At 34.3% G+C, this 16,177-nt stretch overlaps 1 protein-coding gene across 2 annotated transcripts; it reads left to right on the top strand.

Annotated features, from left to right (window-relative positions):
• The first annotated feature begins 504 nt into the window (after positions 1 to 504).
• Positions 505 to 15,966, top strand: LOC129755011 (probable hydroxyacid-oxoacid transhydrogenase, mitochondrial). 2 transcript variants are annotated; one of them, XR_008739144.1, is made up of 6 exons: positions 505 to 681; positions 744 to 825; positions 895 to 1,103; positions 1,162 to 1,987; positions 14,649 to 15,405; positions 15,484 to 15,961. XR_008739144.1 is itself a non-coding variant. In XM_055751307.1 (6 exons), exons 2-6 carry the CDS (start codon positions 629 to 631, stop codon positions 14,871 to 14,873), a joined length of 1,395 nt encoding a protein of 464 aa, XP_055607282.1. In that variant the 5' UTR covers positions 531 to 546; positions 614 to 628; the 3' UTR covers positions 14,874 to 15,966. The 2 variants fall into 2 exon arrangements, 1 of the variants encoding a protein (XP_055607282.1); XM_055751307.1 differs by having other exon boundaries at positions 531 to 546; positions 614 to 681; positions 14,649 to 15,966.
• The last annotated feature ends 211 nt before the right edge of the window (positions 15,967 to 16,177 follow it).

The raw sequence follows: 16,177 nt of genomic DNA, 5'->3' as shown, positions 1-16,177 counted from the left end.
TTTAATATCAAAGAAGCAATTTCAAAAAGCTTGGCATCTGTTTCGACACATTTTATCCCAGATTTCACAGGAACGCAATCTTTTTATTGATAAATGCCCTAGAAGTGACGAGTCATCTGATGTCTTTTCAGTTATCGGTGACAAAATCTGAAAGACCCCTACTTAAAAAATATCTTGTAATACATCATTCGATAATATCATCTGGTTGAAAATAATCGACTAAAAACAAAACGAGTATTAATATGGAAGAAATAGAATGCATTGAAATAATCGCTTAAGTTTTCTTTATTGAAAACTCAATAAAATGTTCGACCGAATATTCGGCCGAATATTCGTTTGGCCGAATAGTTGAAAAGGTCGATTCGAGATCGAAGCGTGCTTATTTTAGCGCCTTGCGTTATACTATAGTTAAATCTACCCGATCAGAAGCTTAAGCCAGACAACTTATCACGTATCTATATGGATGTAGGTAAACGACGAAGTGTATGTTATCAACAGCAACCAGATTCGATTCATTCAATGTCTCTCGCCGGATGAGCAGAACAGGTATAATAATCAGTACCAAAACAAACTGTAGATAAACATTCTCATTTTTGGATTGTAAACTCGAAAGTTCAGATCAACCGACATGATTCCGAGGAATCGAATATCCACACTTATCAAAGCTGTTAACAGCGGAACGTAAGTATGCGAACAACTTGATTACGACGGAATCTCAATTTTGGGTTTCAAATTTTGTACAGCTGCAGCTGTCCGGCCCATTCTCGACCAGCAACAAGTGTTCTTCAACCCAACCAAAAGTATGAGAAGGAATATGCATTTGAGGTAGGCACTTAATGATGGTGTAAAATTTTATAAGCTAAAGTTTCGGTACATACAGTCTTTCCTCCGTAGATGTCATCTTCGACCATTCGATATGGACCCGGAGTCAGTAAAGAGTTAGGCCACGACCTTCAGAATCTAAATGCTAAGAAGGTGTGCGTAGTGACGGATAAAAATGTGATCAAACTGCCTTCGGTACAGGTAGCGTTTGATTCGCTCACTCGATGTGGGATCTCGTTTAAAGTTTATGACGAAACTCGGGTGGAACCCACGGATGAAAGGTTCAGTCTTTTGAGTTGTCCTAAGTTCAATTAATGATTTTGCAATTTTTTTTTGCAGTTTCATCAAGGCAGCTGACTTTGCCAGAAAGCAGGAGTTCGACGCATTTGTAGCTATTGGGGGAGGTTCCGCAATCGATACATGTAAGGCGGCCAATTTGTACAGCTCCGATCGGGAGGCTGACTTCCTGGACTACGTAAATGCTCCCATTGGGAAAGCTAAAGAAATTTCGGTAAAACTTAAACCACTGATTGCCGTTCCCACTACTGCCGGCACCGGATCCGAAACAACCGGAGTGGCCATCTTCGACTACAAATCGATGCACGTAAAGACCGGCATATCCAGTAAACTTCTGAGACCCCAGCTAGGACTGATCGATCCACTGCACACTTTAAGTCAACCGGAAAAGGTGGCTGCATACTGCGGATTTGATGTATTCTGTCACGCTCTGGAGAGTTTCACTGCCGTTCACTACGAAGATCGCGGTCCTGCTCCAGCGAATCCAAAATTGAGACCGCCCTATCAAGGAAGCAATCCCATTTCGGACGTTTGGGCTCGATACGCACTGAACGTGATCCGGGATCACTTCCGGTCGGCCGTGTTCAATCAAGACGATCTTAAGGCACGCTCAAATATGCATCTGGCTTCGACGATGGCCGGAGTTGGGTTTGGTAATGCTGGGGTTCATCTCTGTCATGGTTTATCGTATGCTATTTCGGGAAGTGTTCGGAAGTTCGTTCCCGAGGGATATGATCGGGATCATGCCATCATTCCGCACGGGCTATCTGTGGTGATGACTGCACCGGCAGTTTTTAAGTTCACAGGTGCTTTCTGTCCGGAGCGGCACCTCGAGGCGGCAGGGATACTGGGAGCCGATGTATCAAAGGTAACACTAGAACTAACAAAATTCGTCACGAATTTGAGAACTGATTTAGACTTATTTATTTCTCTTTAGTTCTTTTCTATCAGGTCTAGTTTAAAAGATTCAATGGTTCAATTAATGGTTTTAAGTCAATGATCACCGTTTTCGAAAACCTTCTTAAGTTTTCTTTTCGTTTATTTTCCCCGTTCAGTAAAAAACTGGAATTTTTGGGTCATTTCAAATCAAAGGATATCTTAGTTAGTTTCCAGAGGCCGTCATACGTTACACAAATGGCGCGTAAAAATTCGATGACTTCACGACGACTGTATGATTCTCTGCTCGTCCACACACGATACAAACATACTTCGCGCAAACACAAACGATCGCAGGCAAAAACAGCAACTAAAACAAAAAAATACCTCTACCCCACCTGGGGCTGAGAAAATGGCCTGAAATTTGTACAAACAGCTACAGAGGGTTGTTTGTACAAAAAATTTCTATCCCGACCGATTTTACTCAACCCACAATTATTTCGTCGTAAAAACTGTCAAATATGTACCTTCAATTGAATGTGTCTTCTAACCTCATCCATCCTGGAAATGTTTACCCGTCGGGCCGTTACAGTGAGTCTATTTGGGCTCATTTTTGAATTTCTCAAACCCCTTTAAACCTTCGTTTTGGTTTCTTTTATGGAACCGAACATGGTATTGGGTTTTGTGCCAGCTCATAAATTCTTTCAAGGAAATTTTCTGTTGAACAAATTTGCTCAAGACCGTAACTTCGTATCTTATTAGGTTTAAAAACTAATATTTAAAAGGGGTCTTTTGGTAATCAATCAATTCAACTGGCATCACTGCTTGTGCCTATCGAAGTTTTCCTTGAAAAGTAGTCATGTAGGTAATATCATTCGGCTCTTATCTAATCTAGCAAATCTTATCTCTGATCTTAAAATTTAAAAATGAAAACTGCATAGTATATCTGATTTGTAAATCTAAACGCCGAATTTTCATTCATTCTATTTCTAGATCATTTGAATAATTCGGTATCAAGTTTTGAATACGACGATGAGCCAACATAGCTATTTCGAGAAATATTATGTTAAGGGTCATGCACTACTGCCATAACATTATTTTTAATTTTGCCCACGATAACAGCACTGATCACACTGAAATGACACTTTGAACAAAATTTCATTCAAATTTTGTTTAAAAGCCTCCTACCGTCGACATTACGCGGCAACAATTCGAGCATAACAGTTGCGAAGCCAATACTGATACGAGCATCTCATATTTACAAAAACTTGTACCAAAATATTTTACCAGTAAACAATTCTCGATAAATCTCATGTCTCATGCAAAATTACATGTTTAAAAATACATGAAATATCTTCCTTTGCGATTTTTCAAAATCATTTCCAAATATAATGGCTAATCCACTTCGCTCTGCAGGAGAAATTTTGCATTGTTAAATCAATAAAAATGAATCTTTTTGAACAATATTTATCTAAGGTCCAATCAAGTATCAGTGACTTTGAATTACGAAAAATGTAAATTTGGTTTTGAAAATCATTTCTGACTGTTCAGTGTTCATTCGATTTCAGAGTGGATAAAAGTTTACCGAAAATACCGGTTTTTCTACCAAGCAAAACCTGGCATTTCGGTATTAAAAAAATGGCCGGTTTTAGCGGTTTAGGTTAAATTGGTTAGACCACCCAACTAGAAATCTACTAGAACTCAACTTCAATTTCATACAATCGAACTATGTTTTGAACCAGCGTATGCCAATAACATTGAAATATTGAGAAGTCATGATTGGAGTAAAGGCTGGATTTTGTGTGAATGAGTGTCAATTTGATACCCTGACTAAAACCGCTTTAAATTTCTTGTTTCTCATCATTTCCGTGCAAAGTGTATAGTTTAAAAAACTCAGTAATTTATCTAATTATCAAACAATAAATGTTTCTATAAAATAGTACACACGTATTGCATCTTTTTTTTTTAAATTTCTCAACGCATGTAGTTTAAAAAGTTTTCTTTTTGGTCCAAACGAACGACAACATTTTTGCAGATATTTAAATGAGATTAAGGTACTCGAATTTTGATTTGAAATTTTGTATAAAAACGTGAATTTTCTTTCCAAGAAAAACACTGTTATGGTTTTTCTTAAATATTGAGCGTGAGGACAACCTCACGCGATGCAAATGAAATTCCAATACATGGAGCTTACTGAAAAATTCTCTGCCAAATATATAAAATGAATGCGAATTAAAATTTTGAATAAAAACAGAATCCAGAGCTTTGAACATGAGAATCAATGCAAAAAAAATAGAATACATCAAATATAAATAAATATATAAATTAAATATGAATTCTTGAATCAATTTCAGATCAGGTCAAATATTAAGGGGGAGTAGGGTCTAACACTTTCAAAAATCGATTTCTTTTATTTTTTTATTTTCTTATTGTAAAACATTTCAAGAATGTTGTGTCAAATTTTCAAGTCAATTGAAGCAAAACTGTAGAAATTATAAGCCTTTATCTCCTCCAATCTAATACTGCAAGAAAGCAAGAGCAGAAACTTCAAACGCGTTTTTCTCGAAAGCAGATTTTTAAAGTCCGTGGACATCGTCATTTGAAAACTACTTATCCGATTCTTTTCAAATTTGGAACATATTTTCTACATAAAAAATACCAGACCCCAACGTTTTTCTTTTTTGTTTTTTTTTTATTTTGGGGAGATTTTACAGGTGAAAAATGGCGGATTTTTTCGTGAAAAAATCTTAGTTTTTACTTCAAACAGCCACAAAAATTTCATAACAAATTTTTGAAGTAAAATAAAAACGTTGGGGTCCAGAAAAACATCTATTAAAAATATTTTGCTCTGATTTTTTGACTTCAGATGATTCTGTGCTGAGATACAGTGTCCACCGCAAATCCTGTTTTCTAAAAGGCATCCCCGAAAGTGCTCCGTCACCGGCTCATTTTTCAATATTTTTCTACGAAAAAAATACTAAATGTTCTTTTAACAATGCTTTGTATAATGCAAAAAATTGGAATACATTTGTTTGAACGATAGCTCTAGAAAAAAATCGTGAAAATGGTGTTTTTTTTTTATACCCGGTAGACCCTACCCTAATTTATCATTGTTGAAAACAGTTCGATTTATTTGATTAAAAATATATTGAAAAAACATTATGAAGAGTACATTTTTAACAAATTATGGGTTTGAATGCACGAAAGGTTCGATAAGCTATGTATATTTGAATCGAAGTGAATATATTTTACATGCTTTTGAATATTTCCCGGGATCCCGGGAAACAGGCCACTAGATTTCCCGATTCCCGGGAACGAGAAAATGGTCGGGAAATGGACACTCTAAGGTTTACCAGATACTTTCAGAGAAAAGCGAGACTTTTCAAGAATAAAAAGCGAGACATCGCTAAAAAAGAGGGACATTTTGGAAACTTTTAAAAACCAAATTTTTATGACCATTTCCATACATATGTATATGTTCCTTCAGCTGAAATATTGCATGGAAAGAAAGAATGGATATGGAAAAATATGGATAAAGGAAATTTGTTTACAAAATTTCATTCTCAAGAAAACTTCTTTTTTCGTAATCTGCGAACACTTCAGTCGAAAATTTTGTAGTTCAAAGCAACTTAAATCCCAAATTTATTTTTTTATATTTTTATTTTTTTTATATATTTTTAGACAGCCGTTTTTGATCATCTACCAATATGATTTAATTTAACTTGTCCATTCATTCATTGTTTGATTTAAAATTGTTTTTCCTTCGCTCGGTAGTCCTGTTTAACTTCATCCTGAATTCCTTTTTTCTTAAGCTTTATATTCGAGGGATTTTGCTAGGATTCCGGAGAAAAATATTTGGAAACAACTTAAAGAAAGTTATCTTTAATCGAAAAATATTAACATCGCTAGAACGTGTTTAAAAACGCTTAACTGAACCAAATTTTATGGTGATGCGAAGATAAGCTTGCCAGATTGCCGGGTTTGCCGGATCTTACCCGCATATTTATAATTTCAAATTGAAATTGAAATAAAATTAAGCTGTTCAATTTTTTATTTTGGCGTCAAGGAACGAATTTTTTGAGCAAATTTAATCTAAATAATCATGAACAGTTTTTTGGAAGCCTGAAATAAGATTTAAAATGAGCTTTTATGTTTTGATGTAAAAATATATTTTCAAGTGTATTCTTTTTGATTTATATTGAATAATTCCGTGGACCAAATTGGCTCGGATATTGCCCAGATTTTGGGTTGAAAATTTTGAAATCAGAAGCCCAGTTTTAAGATTAAATTGCACAGATTCAACCGGTCCGGATATGTCAAAAAAACACAAAAAATATTATATTTGAATGACTTTCTGTGAATTTTAATTGAGGCTAAATTTAGGTTTTTCCAGTGTAAGACAGTGAAACTTCATAAAAGTTTAACCTATTTAATTTTTACAGCCTTAGCGGTGACCAAGGCCGGATTAAGGGGGGGGGGGGGGCAAAGGGGGCAATTGCCCCGGGCCACCCGGCTCAGGGGGGCCCCCCGAGGGAAAAAAGTTTTAACATTACTTTAATCATACTACTTCAGTTTCTTAAAATATATGAAAAGAAATCAAAACTAGAAAATCGGAATGAAAACGTGAAATATAACAACTAAAGGGGCCCCGTGAAATAATATCTTGAATAGTTTTTTCTCTTACATAAGTTAAGGGGCCCCCTAGAGTAAGCACTGAAGGAGTTCTCTCGCATTTTGCGCGCTGAGATAATCAAAATCTTGGTATTGAATTTAAAAAAATTCAACCCAAAATCTGAACAAAAATTGAATTCGAAAAAAATCGACATGAATTAAAAAGAATTCAAGGCAAAATATCTCAAATTTTCATATTTTTTTTCATCGAAACATGTCTGTCAGGATATTCTGTTCAGAACAGATAAAATAAAGAAAAACATCTCCACATTTTCATTACATACAAACGTCTTGCATACTAATAAAGTTTATTATAAACTTTCCAAGTAATGGTTACTGCACTAAAATAGCAGCCAATTTTGCCAAAACTGGCTCAAAGTGCTAAGAGAGAACTGAGAAGCTCTATGATAAACATTCCAGAATTTTAACCGGGCAGTATCCAGATTGACACCGGGTAATATTATTACTTTTCACTTTTCAATCATTGCTATTGAAATTTCCGTTGGTTTATAAATTTTAAACCCTTTTCCCTACCTATTTTTGAAAATAAAAGCTTTAAAAATAACTGTAGTTGTTTAAATTGGACCAATCATCAGTACAGAGTTTCTTTATTGAATTTGAATCCCATTTTCCGTCTTACACTTGAAATTCGTATTGATACATTTTCAACAGATTTACCAATAGTAAATATCCTGAATTGAGCCTATCATTTTTAAATGATCTTTCTCAAATTATAATAAAAACGATCTCACAGTTGAGTTGCTAATATCATTGAGTGATTTTCTTAACATGAATATTTCTATGTTTTTAATCTCATTTTTTTTCAGAATCCATTAATTGAAATTTTAAAGTCTCATGTTGTTTCTCCAGTTGCTGAAGTTTAGTTTCAATTCAATGTACCAAACTTTTTCTGTGTTTTAAACATTTAATCTCAATTCTGTTTTTTTTCTCAAGCGATCATTTTTGCACTCATACTTCTTTGGCTTTGAGGAATTGAATGAAATTTTTGTCACATTTAGAATAACAAGTTTATAATTTTTTTTTTATCTGATGAGGATTATATTCATAAGCACCTCATGAAAAGATTTTTTTTTTTGAATTTCAAAGAAATTTAATTGAAATTCATATTTGATGAAATTCCTGCTTCGACTCAGATTGTAAGTTTGAATCTCTTTTTTTTTTATTTTATTCATATTTTGTTTCTGAATACTTGATTTGAAATTATTATTTAGATTTGAAACACTGAATTGTGGTTCTGAATATAACCTGATTTTTGGTTTTGAATTCTTAAACTCTTATATCTGTATCTCTATGGAATTTGAATTTAATTATTTTGTTTATTTTGTATAGTTTGTTTCAAATCTTCATGATACTTCCCAACTGTTATTTGGTAAATATTTCTAGATGAAGCTCAAACCAGACCATCAGTGATAAAATGAAAATCATTTAAAATATCTATCTGGTAATTTTTTTAAAATCAGAGAATTTTAGTTGGTGATAAGGGTATTAAAAAAATTAAAATTTAATTTTGCACTTTGCAGCTCGAATCAAAGCTTTCATTTTTGAGATATTTCTAAACTCTTTCGCAATGTTTGCACATGATTAACTAACAATTTTTGTTTGAAGAACTATCTTCTACGCAGACAACATGGCTATTTGAAGACAGTATACTAATCTCATCTCCAGAACTTTAACACGTTTAAAATGTTTGGTATTCTCTAGAATAGCATTTGAAAAAAAATTGAATCATAGGGGCCCCCCGAGAAAAATTGCCCCGGGCTCCCCGATGGCTTAATCCGGCCCTGGCGGTGACTCATGTTCTTTAAGTAAGAAAGTTTCTAGTTCTGAAAATCATAAATCGATTAGAAAAAAAATAGAAAACAATGACCGGCGTAGAAAATGATCGAGGAGAGATTTTATGAGAAGCGTTTTCATCAAGCACGGACCAACTATTTTGAAGGGAAGAATCGGAGACGGTTGAGTTTACCTCAAAAGTTTTCTCAGGAAAAAGCGGGACATTTTGAGAGAAACGCGGGACGGCGGACATTTTCTTAAAAAAAACGGGCCATGTCCCGCTTTTGCGGGACGGATTTTGTTTTTTTCAAAATTTTTTATTTTCAAAAAATATAAGGAATCAGATATTTATTTTATCGTTTCAAGGTTTTATAATTGCTAACATAATTTTTAAGGCATTCAAATTTTTAGAATCTTTTTACTGAATTATGCTAGAAAATTTAAAAAAAAAAACGTCGAGGACATAGATGGGCTCGTAAGCAGTAGAGGGTGAAAATGCTAGATTTATAGGCTTCCAAGAAAATTACCTATATTTGCAGAGTTCTAGATTTGAAGGCTTTCAAAAAGTTTATACTTATTTGTAGAACACGAGAATGCAAAGTTGAAAAATCGAAGGAAAACTTTTGAAAATATTTCAAGAAATGTTATTAGTTTGACTGTAAAATTCCGTAAATTCATTTGACAATTCAAATAAAATATAAATTCAATTTATCGACCTTATCGGCAAAAGATATGGTGCTCGACGTTTCTCGACTGCAAGACCAATCTGCTCTATTGAAACTCTGGTTGGGTGCCGTTCTCAGATAAGTTCCCGATCTGAGACGTTATCCAAGCTGCTAATGAGTTGGGGATGCCAAGGATTGATACCATGAACCACAATTTCGACGTACAAAGGTATTGGTTACGGTAACTTTTTGAAGCAAGGACAGGATACGTGGTTTGAATTTCCACATAAGCTGTGATGTCTTCCTGATGACGTCGCACCAATTTTCGTCAATTGTACGCTTAGCTGAATTGATGAAGATGACGCCGTTGTCTTGTTAGTGTTTAAATAGTACTGCTCCAGAGCAAAGCCCAAACTTGTTGAATGCGTTCAAAATCCGTTGAAATTTGTCGTCATTCTCCACGATTATCGAGATGTCGTCAGCATACGCCAAAACTAACTCTTGTGGGTTGTTACATTAGATTGAGTCGATTTGGGGTCATTTTTGAATTTTTCAAACCCTGGGGTCTTAAAAGCTTCATTTTGGTCCAAAACTCATCCATGATTTTTTGCAGAATTTTTAAGTAACGTTTTTTTGAGTAAATTTGAACTTTTAGGTTTGTATGGGAAAATTGAATATTTTGTACTGAAAAATCAACATCATTTTTGTTTCTTCTGTGGAACCTAGCCTGCTGATGGTTTTTATGCCAATTTAAAAATTTCTTACAGGAAATTTTCCGCTTAACAACTGTGTCCAATATCTTAATTTCGTATCTTTTTAGACAAAAAAGTTATTAGCTGTTTAACAGGTGTATGTCTTTTTGGATTGATAAATCATGGATTCAAATGACACCACTGCTTGTGCCCCACGAAGTATGGCATGAAAAGTGGTCTTGCAATACTTCGCTAGGCACCCAGCAGTGGTGGCAATTGAATTTCTTGTTTATCAATGCAAAAAGACATACACCTGTTAAAGAGCTGATAACTTTTTTGTCTAAAAAGATACGAAGTTATGATATTCGACAAAGTTTTTCAGCGGAAAATTTTCTGTAAGAAATTTATAAATTGGTACAAAAACCATCAGCAGGCTCGGTTCCACAGAAGAAACAAAAATGATGTTGATTTTTCAGTACAAAATATTCAATTTTCCCATACGAACCTAAAAGTTCAAATTTACTCATGTAAATGTTACTTAAAAATCCTGCAAAAATCATGGATGAGTTTTGGACCAAAACGAAGCTTTTAAGACCCCAGGGTCTGAGAAATTCAAAAATGACCCCAAATCGACTCAGTCTATTGTTACATATGCATAGGAGTTTTTTCTAGAAGAGACCTCGAAAATAATGATCAACGAAAATCTGTGCCGCCCCCTACCCCCAAACCCCCCACCCCCCTTTCCCATCAAACGTTCCTTTAGGTGATCCCCTCAGTATCCACCTTTAAGCACTCTATAAAGTACAAAATGTGCCTGCTGAGGGGATCACCTTTTCTAACGTTGGATGAGATGAGAGAGGAAGAGGACAGATTTCCGTTGATCATTATTATCGAGGTCGTTTTCGACATGATGTTATCCAACAAAGAAATGAAGACAGGATGAAATTGCAGACTTCTTAAAACACATAACAGATAGCTTTGATCAACACGATCGATCGAGGTCGAAAGAGATGAGCCTTCCTGATCTTCTTGGACAGTTCTGTACCAACACGTGAAAAGGATCTTTCTCTAAAAGTAAACAACAACCATTTTCAGTACCTCATGGTAGGTCAACATTTGCACGGTACTTAACGGTAAAACCCTTTTGAGAAAATATTATTCCGTTACATTAAAAACTCAATTTGAGTACAGGATCTATAAACATTCTAAAACCAGAACCGCCATCACATTGAAATACACCCTTTACTCCAGAACAATTTTTCGCTACTAAAGCATGGATCACTACAAATCTGGACGCACTATTTATTTTACCATAGTGCTCCTAGTTGTCGGATCTGGAATGTTTTGGCAGCACTTTGTAGAGGAATGTTTCTTCTACCAGTGCTGAAACTTTCATTACGATTCGTTTTGTTTCAAAAAAGTTACACGTGATGGAAGCCGCGAGATGAAAATAAATTTTGAACACCCACGTCAAAAACCCGACGTGGTCGGGTTCAAAAATCGCGAAATCGTTAAAAATGGTCAAATCAACCGTGTGTAGCGTTCTCAAACGGGTCTGTGAGATGCGTACTATAGATCGGCAGGTTCATACCAAGCGTCATAGTGGAATTAAGGATCGGAAACTACATTTGAAGGTGTTGAGAACGATCAAGGAAAACACAGGGTAGTCGGACTATGACATTGCCAAGAAATTCAACGCCGACCGGTGCACAGTGGTCCAAAACCCAGAAAAAAACTCCACATAACTCCACTCTAATTTTACGTTGGATAGATTCCCACATTTCTGGGCTACAAAATATGGCAAATTGGGCTGCCTTTTTTTGCCATTTTTGGAGAACGACGCCAAATAGTTGAACCACTTTTTTCATCAAATTTGACTTCTAAGCGAATAACCTCTCGGATCACGAATTAAATTGATATTTAATTGAATCTCTAGGTTGATTTTTCTCAAAAATCCATTCATAAATCATCCTTTTCATATTTTGAAGCACTATTAGTATGAATTTCTGTGTTTTTTTACTATTAGGAAATCTCCCAAAACATAATTTATTTTCTCGGTTTCTCAAATATTCTTCTGATTATTGTTCAAATCATAGCCTTTTTTGCTGTTCAATATTCATTAGAACCAATTGAAACTTTTAAAATTGTTATAAACTTTTATGGTATTATTTTAAAAATACGAAATTAGAAATAAATTTAAAAATAAATATTTAAAGTTAAATAAAAAATTTGGAAAATATGAAGCAAAAAGTTTGTATTTCTCGTTTAAAATGTAAATTAAGTGTTTTGTATTAAAACAACCATTGATATAATAAATGATCATTTAAGAAAAATAGCCTACAAACCTTAATTTCAAAATTTTGATCAGTAGTGGCGAAATTGTTGAACAATTCTCATCTTTCATAAAATTTCTATATTGACTCGTTAATTAATAAAAATTAAAAAAGTGATCGGTACTAGAGCGTTGTCAGGTCAATCTGTATTGATTTAATTTCATATGTATTGTAGTTTTGAGATAATTTTAGATTCAATTAACCTTTGTAGGATGTGATAGATTTTGCAGCAATCTGTTGGAAAATATTAAAACAAGAATTTACTTACTGAGATATTAAAATAAATTAAATTTTTCGAATTCTTACAATAAAAAAAGAAGTTTAAAAGAAAATATGAAAATAATATGTTATTTTTTGTGAAATTATGATTATCAAACAATTTTGAAAGGTTTCAGAGCAAAAATGGTTGAAAACAGACTTTTTGCCAGCTTTTTTTAGAATTGGACCACTGTGCGGTGCCCCGTCAGCAGAATTCGTCTACGCGGAGGAATACGATCCTATCGGACCAGTAAGCAACCAAACCGGACATTGAAGCAGAATTTAGTAGCCAAAGGACGTGCCCCAACGAAGTTCGACGGATGCATCCTCATGGATGACGAACCGTACGTGAAGATGGATTTTATGCAGCTTTCTGGCCAAAAATTATGTAAAGCCACTGCAGTGGTGCACTGCACTGGTCATGGTGATGTCCCCGGCAACTTCAAATTCGTTTTTGCTGATAAGTGTGCAAGAAAGTGTTTGATCTGGCAAGGTATTTGCAGCTGCGGACGAAAAATTCCGGTTTTTGTGAAAAACAAGACCATGGACTCCGAAATTTACAAGGAGGAATGCCTGAAAACTTTTTTTTTTCGTACATTAGATCTCACCAAGGACTAGTTAAGTTTTCGCCAGATTTGGCAAGCTGCCACTACAGCTAGGAGGTTCTACAGTGGTATTGGGCCAACGGGTGGATTTTGTCGAAAAGGACATCAACCCACCCAACTGCCCTCAATTCCGCCCTATCGAAAAATTTTGGGCAATTGTCAAGCAGAAGATGAAGAAGAATGGTAGGACGACTCGGGAAGCAACAGAGATAAAGAGATTGTGGAACAAAATGGCCGCTGAGGTCAGCGAATAGGGTGTTAATATAATGAGGCATACTCAACCAAAAGTTCAAAAATTCATCAAAACAACATCGGGATAATTTTTTTATTATTTTTCCTTTAAAGTGCAATAAAAACCCTACATTTCAAGTACAAAACATTTTTATTTCGTTTACATAGCTCCGAGATAGACTCGTTTTAATGCGTCAAGATTTGTAGTGATCCATGCTTTACTCCACAAACAAACTCAAAATAATCAATTTGACTCTTTAATCAACATAAAAACATAGTTGCAAATGAATGCGAGCTTATATATAAAGCTAAAAATAAGAAACTAGCAAAGGGTGTATAAACAGGTTAGACAAAATATTACGTGAGCAAGGTTCTATATTCGATAGCGCGTTGTTTTTTCGTGAAAAATTATATTCCTCTATTCTAACACATAAAGAATGCTTCTAAAAATCGTTTGTCATTCATTAAAAGCTAAAATTTAAAGTGATTTTTGATAAGGGATTTAAAATAGGTTGTATTTTTTTCAAACACGCTTCTCTCGATACGCCATGTAAGGAGACAGATTCTTTTCATGTCTTGGTAAAGATTTGAAACTTTATTCAACATAAAAACATAGTTGCAAATGAACGCGTGCTTAAAACTAAAGCTAGAAATGAGAAATGAGAAAATAGCAAAGGGTGTAAAAACAAGGGGACAAAATATTAAATGAGCTAGGTTCTATCTACGATAGCGCGTTGTTTTTTCATGAAAATTTATATCCCTCTATTCTAACATGTAGGGGTCGCTTCTGAAAATCGTTTTTCTTTCATAAAAAGCAAAAATTCCAAATGATTTTTAATTAGCGATTTAAAATAGGTTGTATTTTATCAAACGCGTTTTTCTCGATACGCCATATATGGAGGTAGATCCTTTTCACGTGTTTTCTAAAAGTGCCAAACGATTTTATTTTTGCTTTTTAAAATATCTTTAATTCAATTTAGTTTATAATACTTCTTCAAAAATTCGAAAAAAATCTATTATTCCACAGAGTTGTAAAAAGTAAAAACAATTGATTTATTATTTTTTCGAAGATGTCAAAATTACTTCGGGTCTTGGAGAAAGTTTGTAAAATCCATTATTATATTTCATTTTTTTAAATGTTTTAAGTTTTGTCAGAAAGGTGCAAATTTTCGTAAATAATTTTTCCTATTTTCAAAAGATTCGGGGAATCAAAATTAGCTCTTGAATTGAATTAACAGTTGTGTAATATTTTAAAGCCCTTTTGAATATGGAACTGAACAGCAAGAAACACAAAATACAATTTTTAATAAAATTGAATTCTTGAAAAATATTTCGTATCTGCATAGAAGTTGTCTTGACATAAACGAGTTTTTAAATTTCTGAAAAAAAAACTTTTCATTCCAGGCAAAACTTTCTGATGCCGGCGCGATTCTGGCCGACGTAGTTCGGCAGTACATGTATGACCTGAAAATCGAAAATGGCCTGGTTGGGCTCGGTTTCAACGGTGGTGACATTCCCAAGCTGGTCAAGGGAACTCTTCCCCAGGAACGGATCACCAAGATGGCTCCCCGCGCTCAAACCGAGGAAGATTTGGCGGAGCTGTTCGAGAAGTCTTTGACAGTTTATTGAAATGAAATAAGCCGCTGGAAATTTACTCACACAAACGTTTTAAATTGATTTATTTTTAGTGTCAGGATTTAAACTTTCGTTCGTTCAAAGTGTAATTGTATAATATAGAGGGCCAAAACCCATATCTAAGAGCTAGGAAAAATCAAACAAATTAAAATATTCAGTCAACGAGAATCATTAAAACAAAGTGGATTCGTATTGTGTCAACAGGTTTATTTAATGTTGTTTATATACAGATTATGGATGAACTTTTGGATTATACAATAAATAAATAATAGACTATCACAGCAAAAAAAATGTAACGATGGACGATGTAATTTCTGGAAATGATGTAGTATTAGGGATTTCTGTTGCAATATTACATACATCAAAACGATGAACACAATGCGAACACGTCGTGTGATGTGATATCACAAATTTTCAGGTGATATCTCATCAAGTAGTCAATGTTTTCCTCAATTGACGTCTAAAATTTAATTCATTTCCAAAAGTTTGAAACAGATTACGGAGCTCAGCAGTATTTGTTTGGCTTGTAAGTACTACCAAAATCAAGTAAATTTCTAAGCAAAACTATTGCTTTAAATTTCATTGCACTATTTCTTATTTTTAGGGAATTTGGCCCATTTGAATCAGCGGTAGAAAATTTTATGATTTGAAACACCAGGATGATAAGGGGAGCATTTTGTTTTATTCGTCTTTCCTGTGGTTTTTTCATTTAAAGCTTGATAAAATGATGTGTTCCGGCTTGCGAAAAACGAAGTGACTCAAACCAGTCGATTTGGAAACAAAACTTGGGAAGATAAGTGTCCAGTGATCGTATTCGAGCAGCTCCAGCATGGAAGTCCTACTTCAAGATAAGGGGAATGCTGCACAGAAAATGTTGATTAAAGTTTTTATAGGATAAGTAATTTTAACAAATATAAACTAAACACATCGACTGATAATAAATTTTTAGTTGCTTCAAAGTTGTTGACTCAGCTTGTTTTTGACTTGAATTTCGACAACCCTTTTCGACTTGATAAAAACCCCTAGTTGAATGATGAATCAATAAATGTATGATAAAGTCTAGGGAAAATGTTAAATGATAGCGCTTAGAACACTATTCTCATACTCTGAATTGTCTACTACGTCACATTTATTGAGTAGCTGATACATCAAAAGAATGTAATATTAGGTACCATTTGCGACTCAAGTTATGTGCACGTTTTTGATGTAATATCGCAACACTTTTTTTGCTGTGTAGTGTTTCCAGCGTTGACTTCTCTACGCTTCGAAACATTCCTGACTTCTATGTAAACGATTAT

The sequence above is a fragment of the Uranotaenia lowii genome, chromosome 3 (assembly GCF_029784155.1).
Source record: "Uranotaenia lowii strain MFRU-FL chromosome 3, ASM2978415v1, whole genome shotgun sequence".
Taxonomy (NCBI): Eukaryota; Metazoa; Arthropoda; class Insecta; order Diptera; family Culicidae; genus Uranotaenia; species Uranotaenia lowii.
Note: the sequence above shows the minus strand (reverse complement) of the source record. Positions and strands in the feature narration are given on the sequence as shown.

Bases quoted from the DNA above. Each gene is read 5' to 3' on its own strand.
- LOC129755011 (XM_055751307.1), top strand. From the start codon at position 629: ATGATTCCGAGGAATCGAATATCCACACTTATCAAAGCTGTTAACAGC. The intron at 826-894 runs GTAGGCACTTAA...TTTCCTCCGTAG, and splicing joins AGAAGGAATATGCATTTGAG to ATGTCATCTTCGACCATTCG. The intron at 1,104-1,161 runs GTTCAGTCTTTT...TTTTTTTTGCAG, and splicing joins GTGGAACCCACGGATGAAAG to TTTCATCAAGGCAGCTGACT.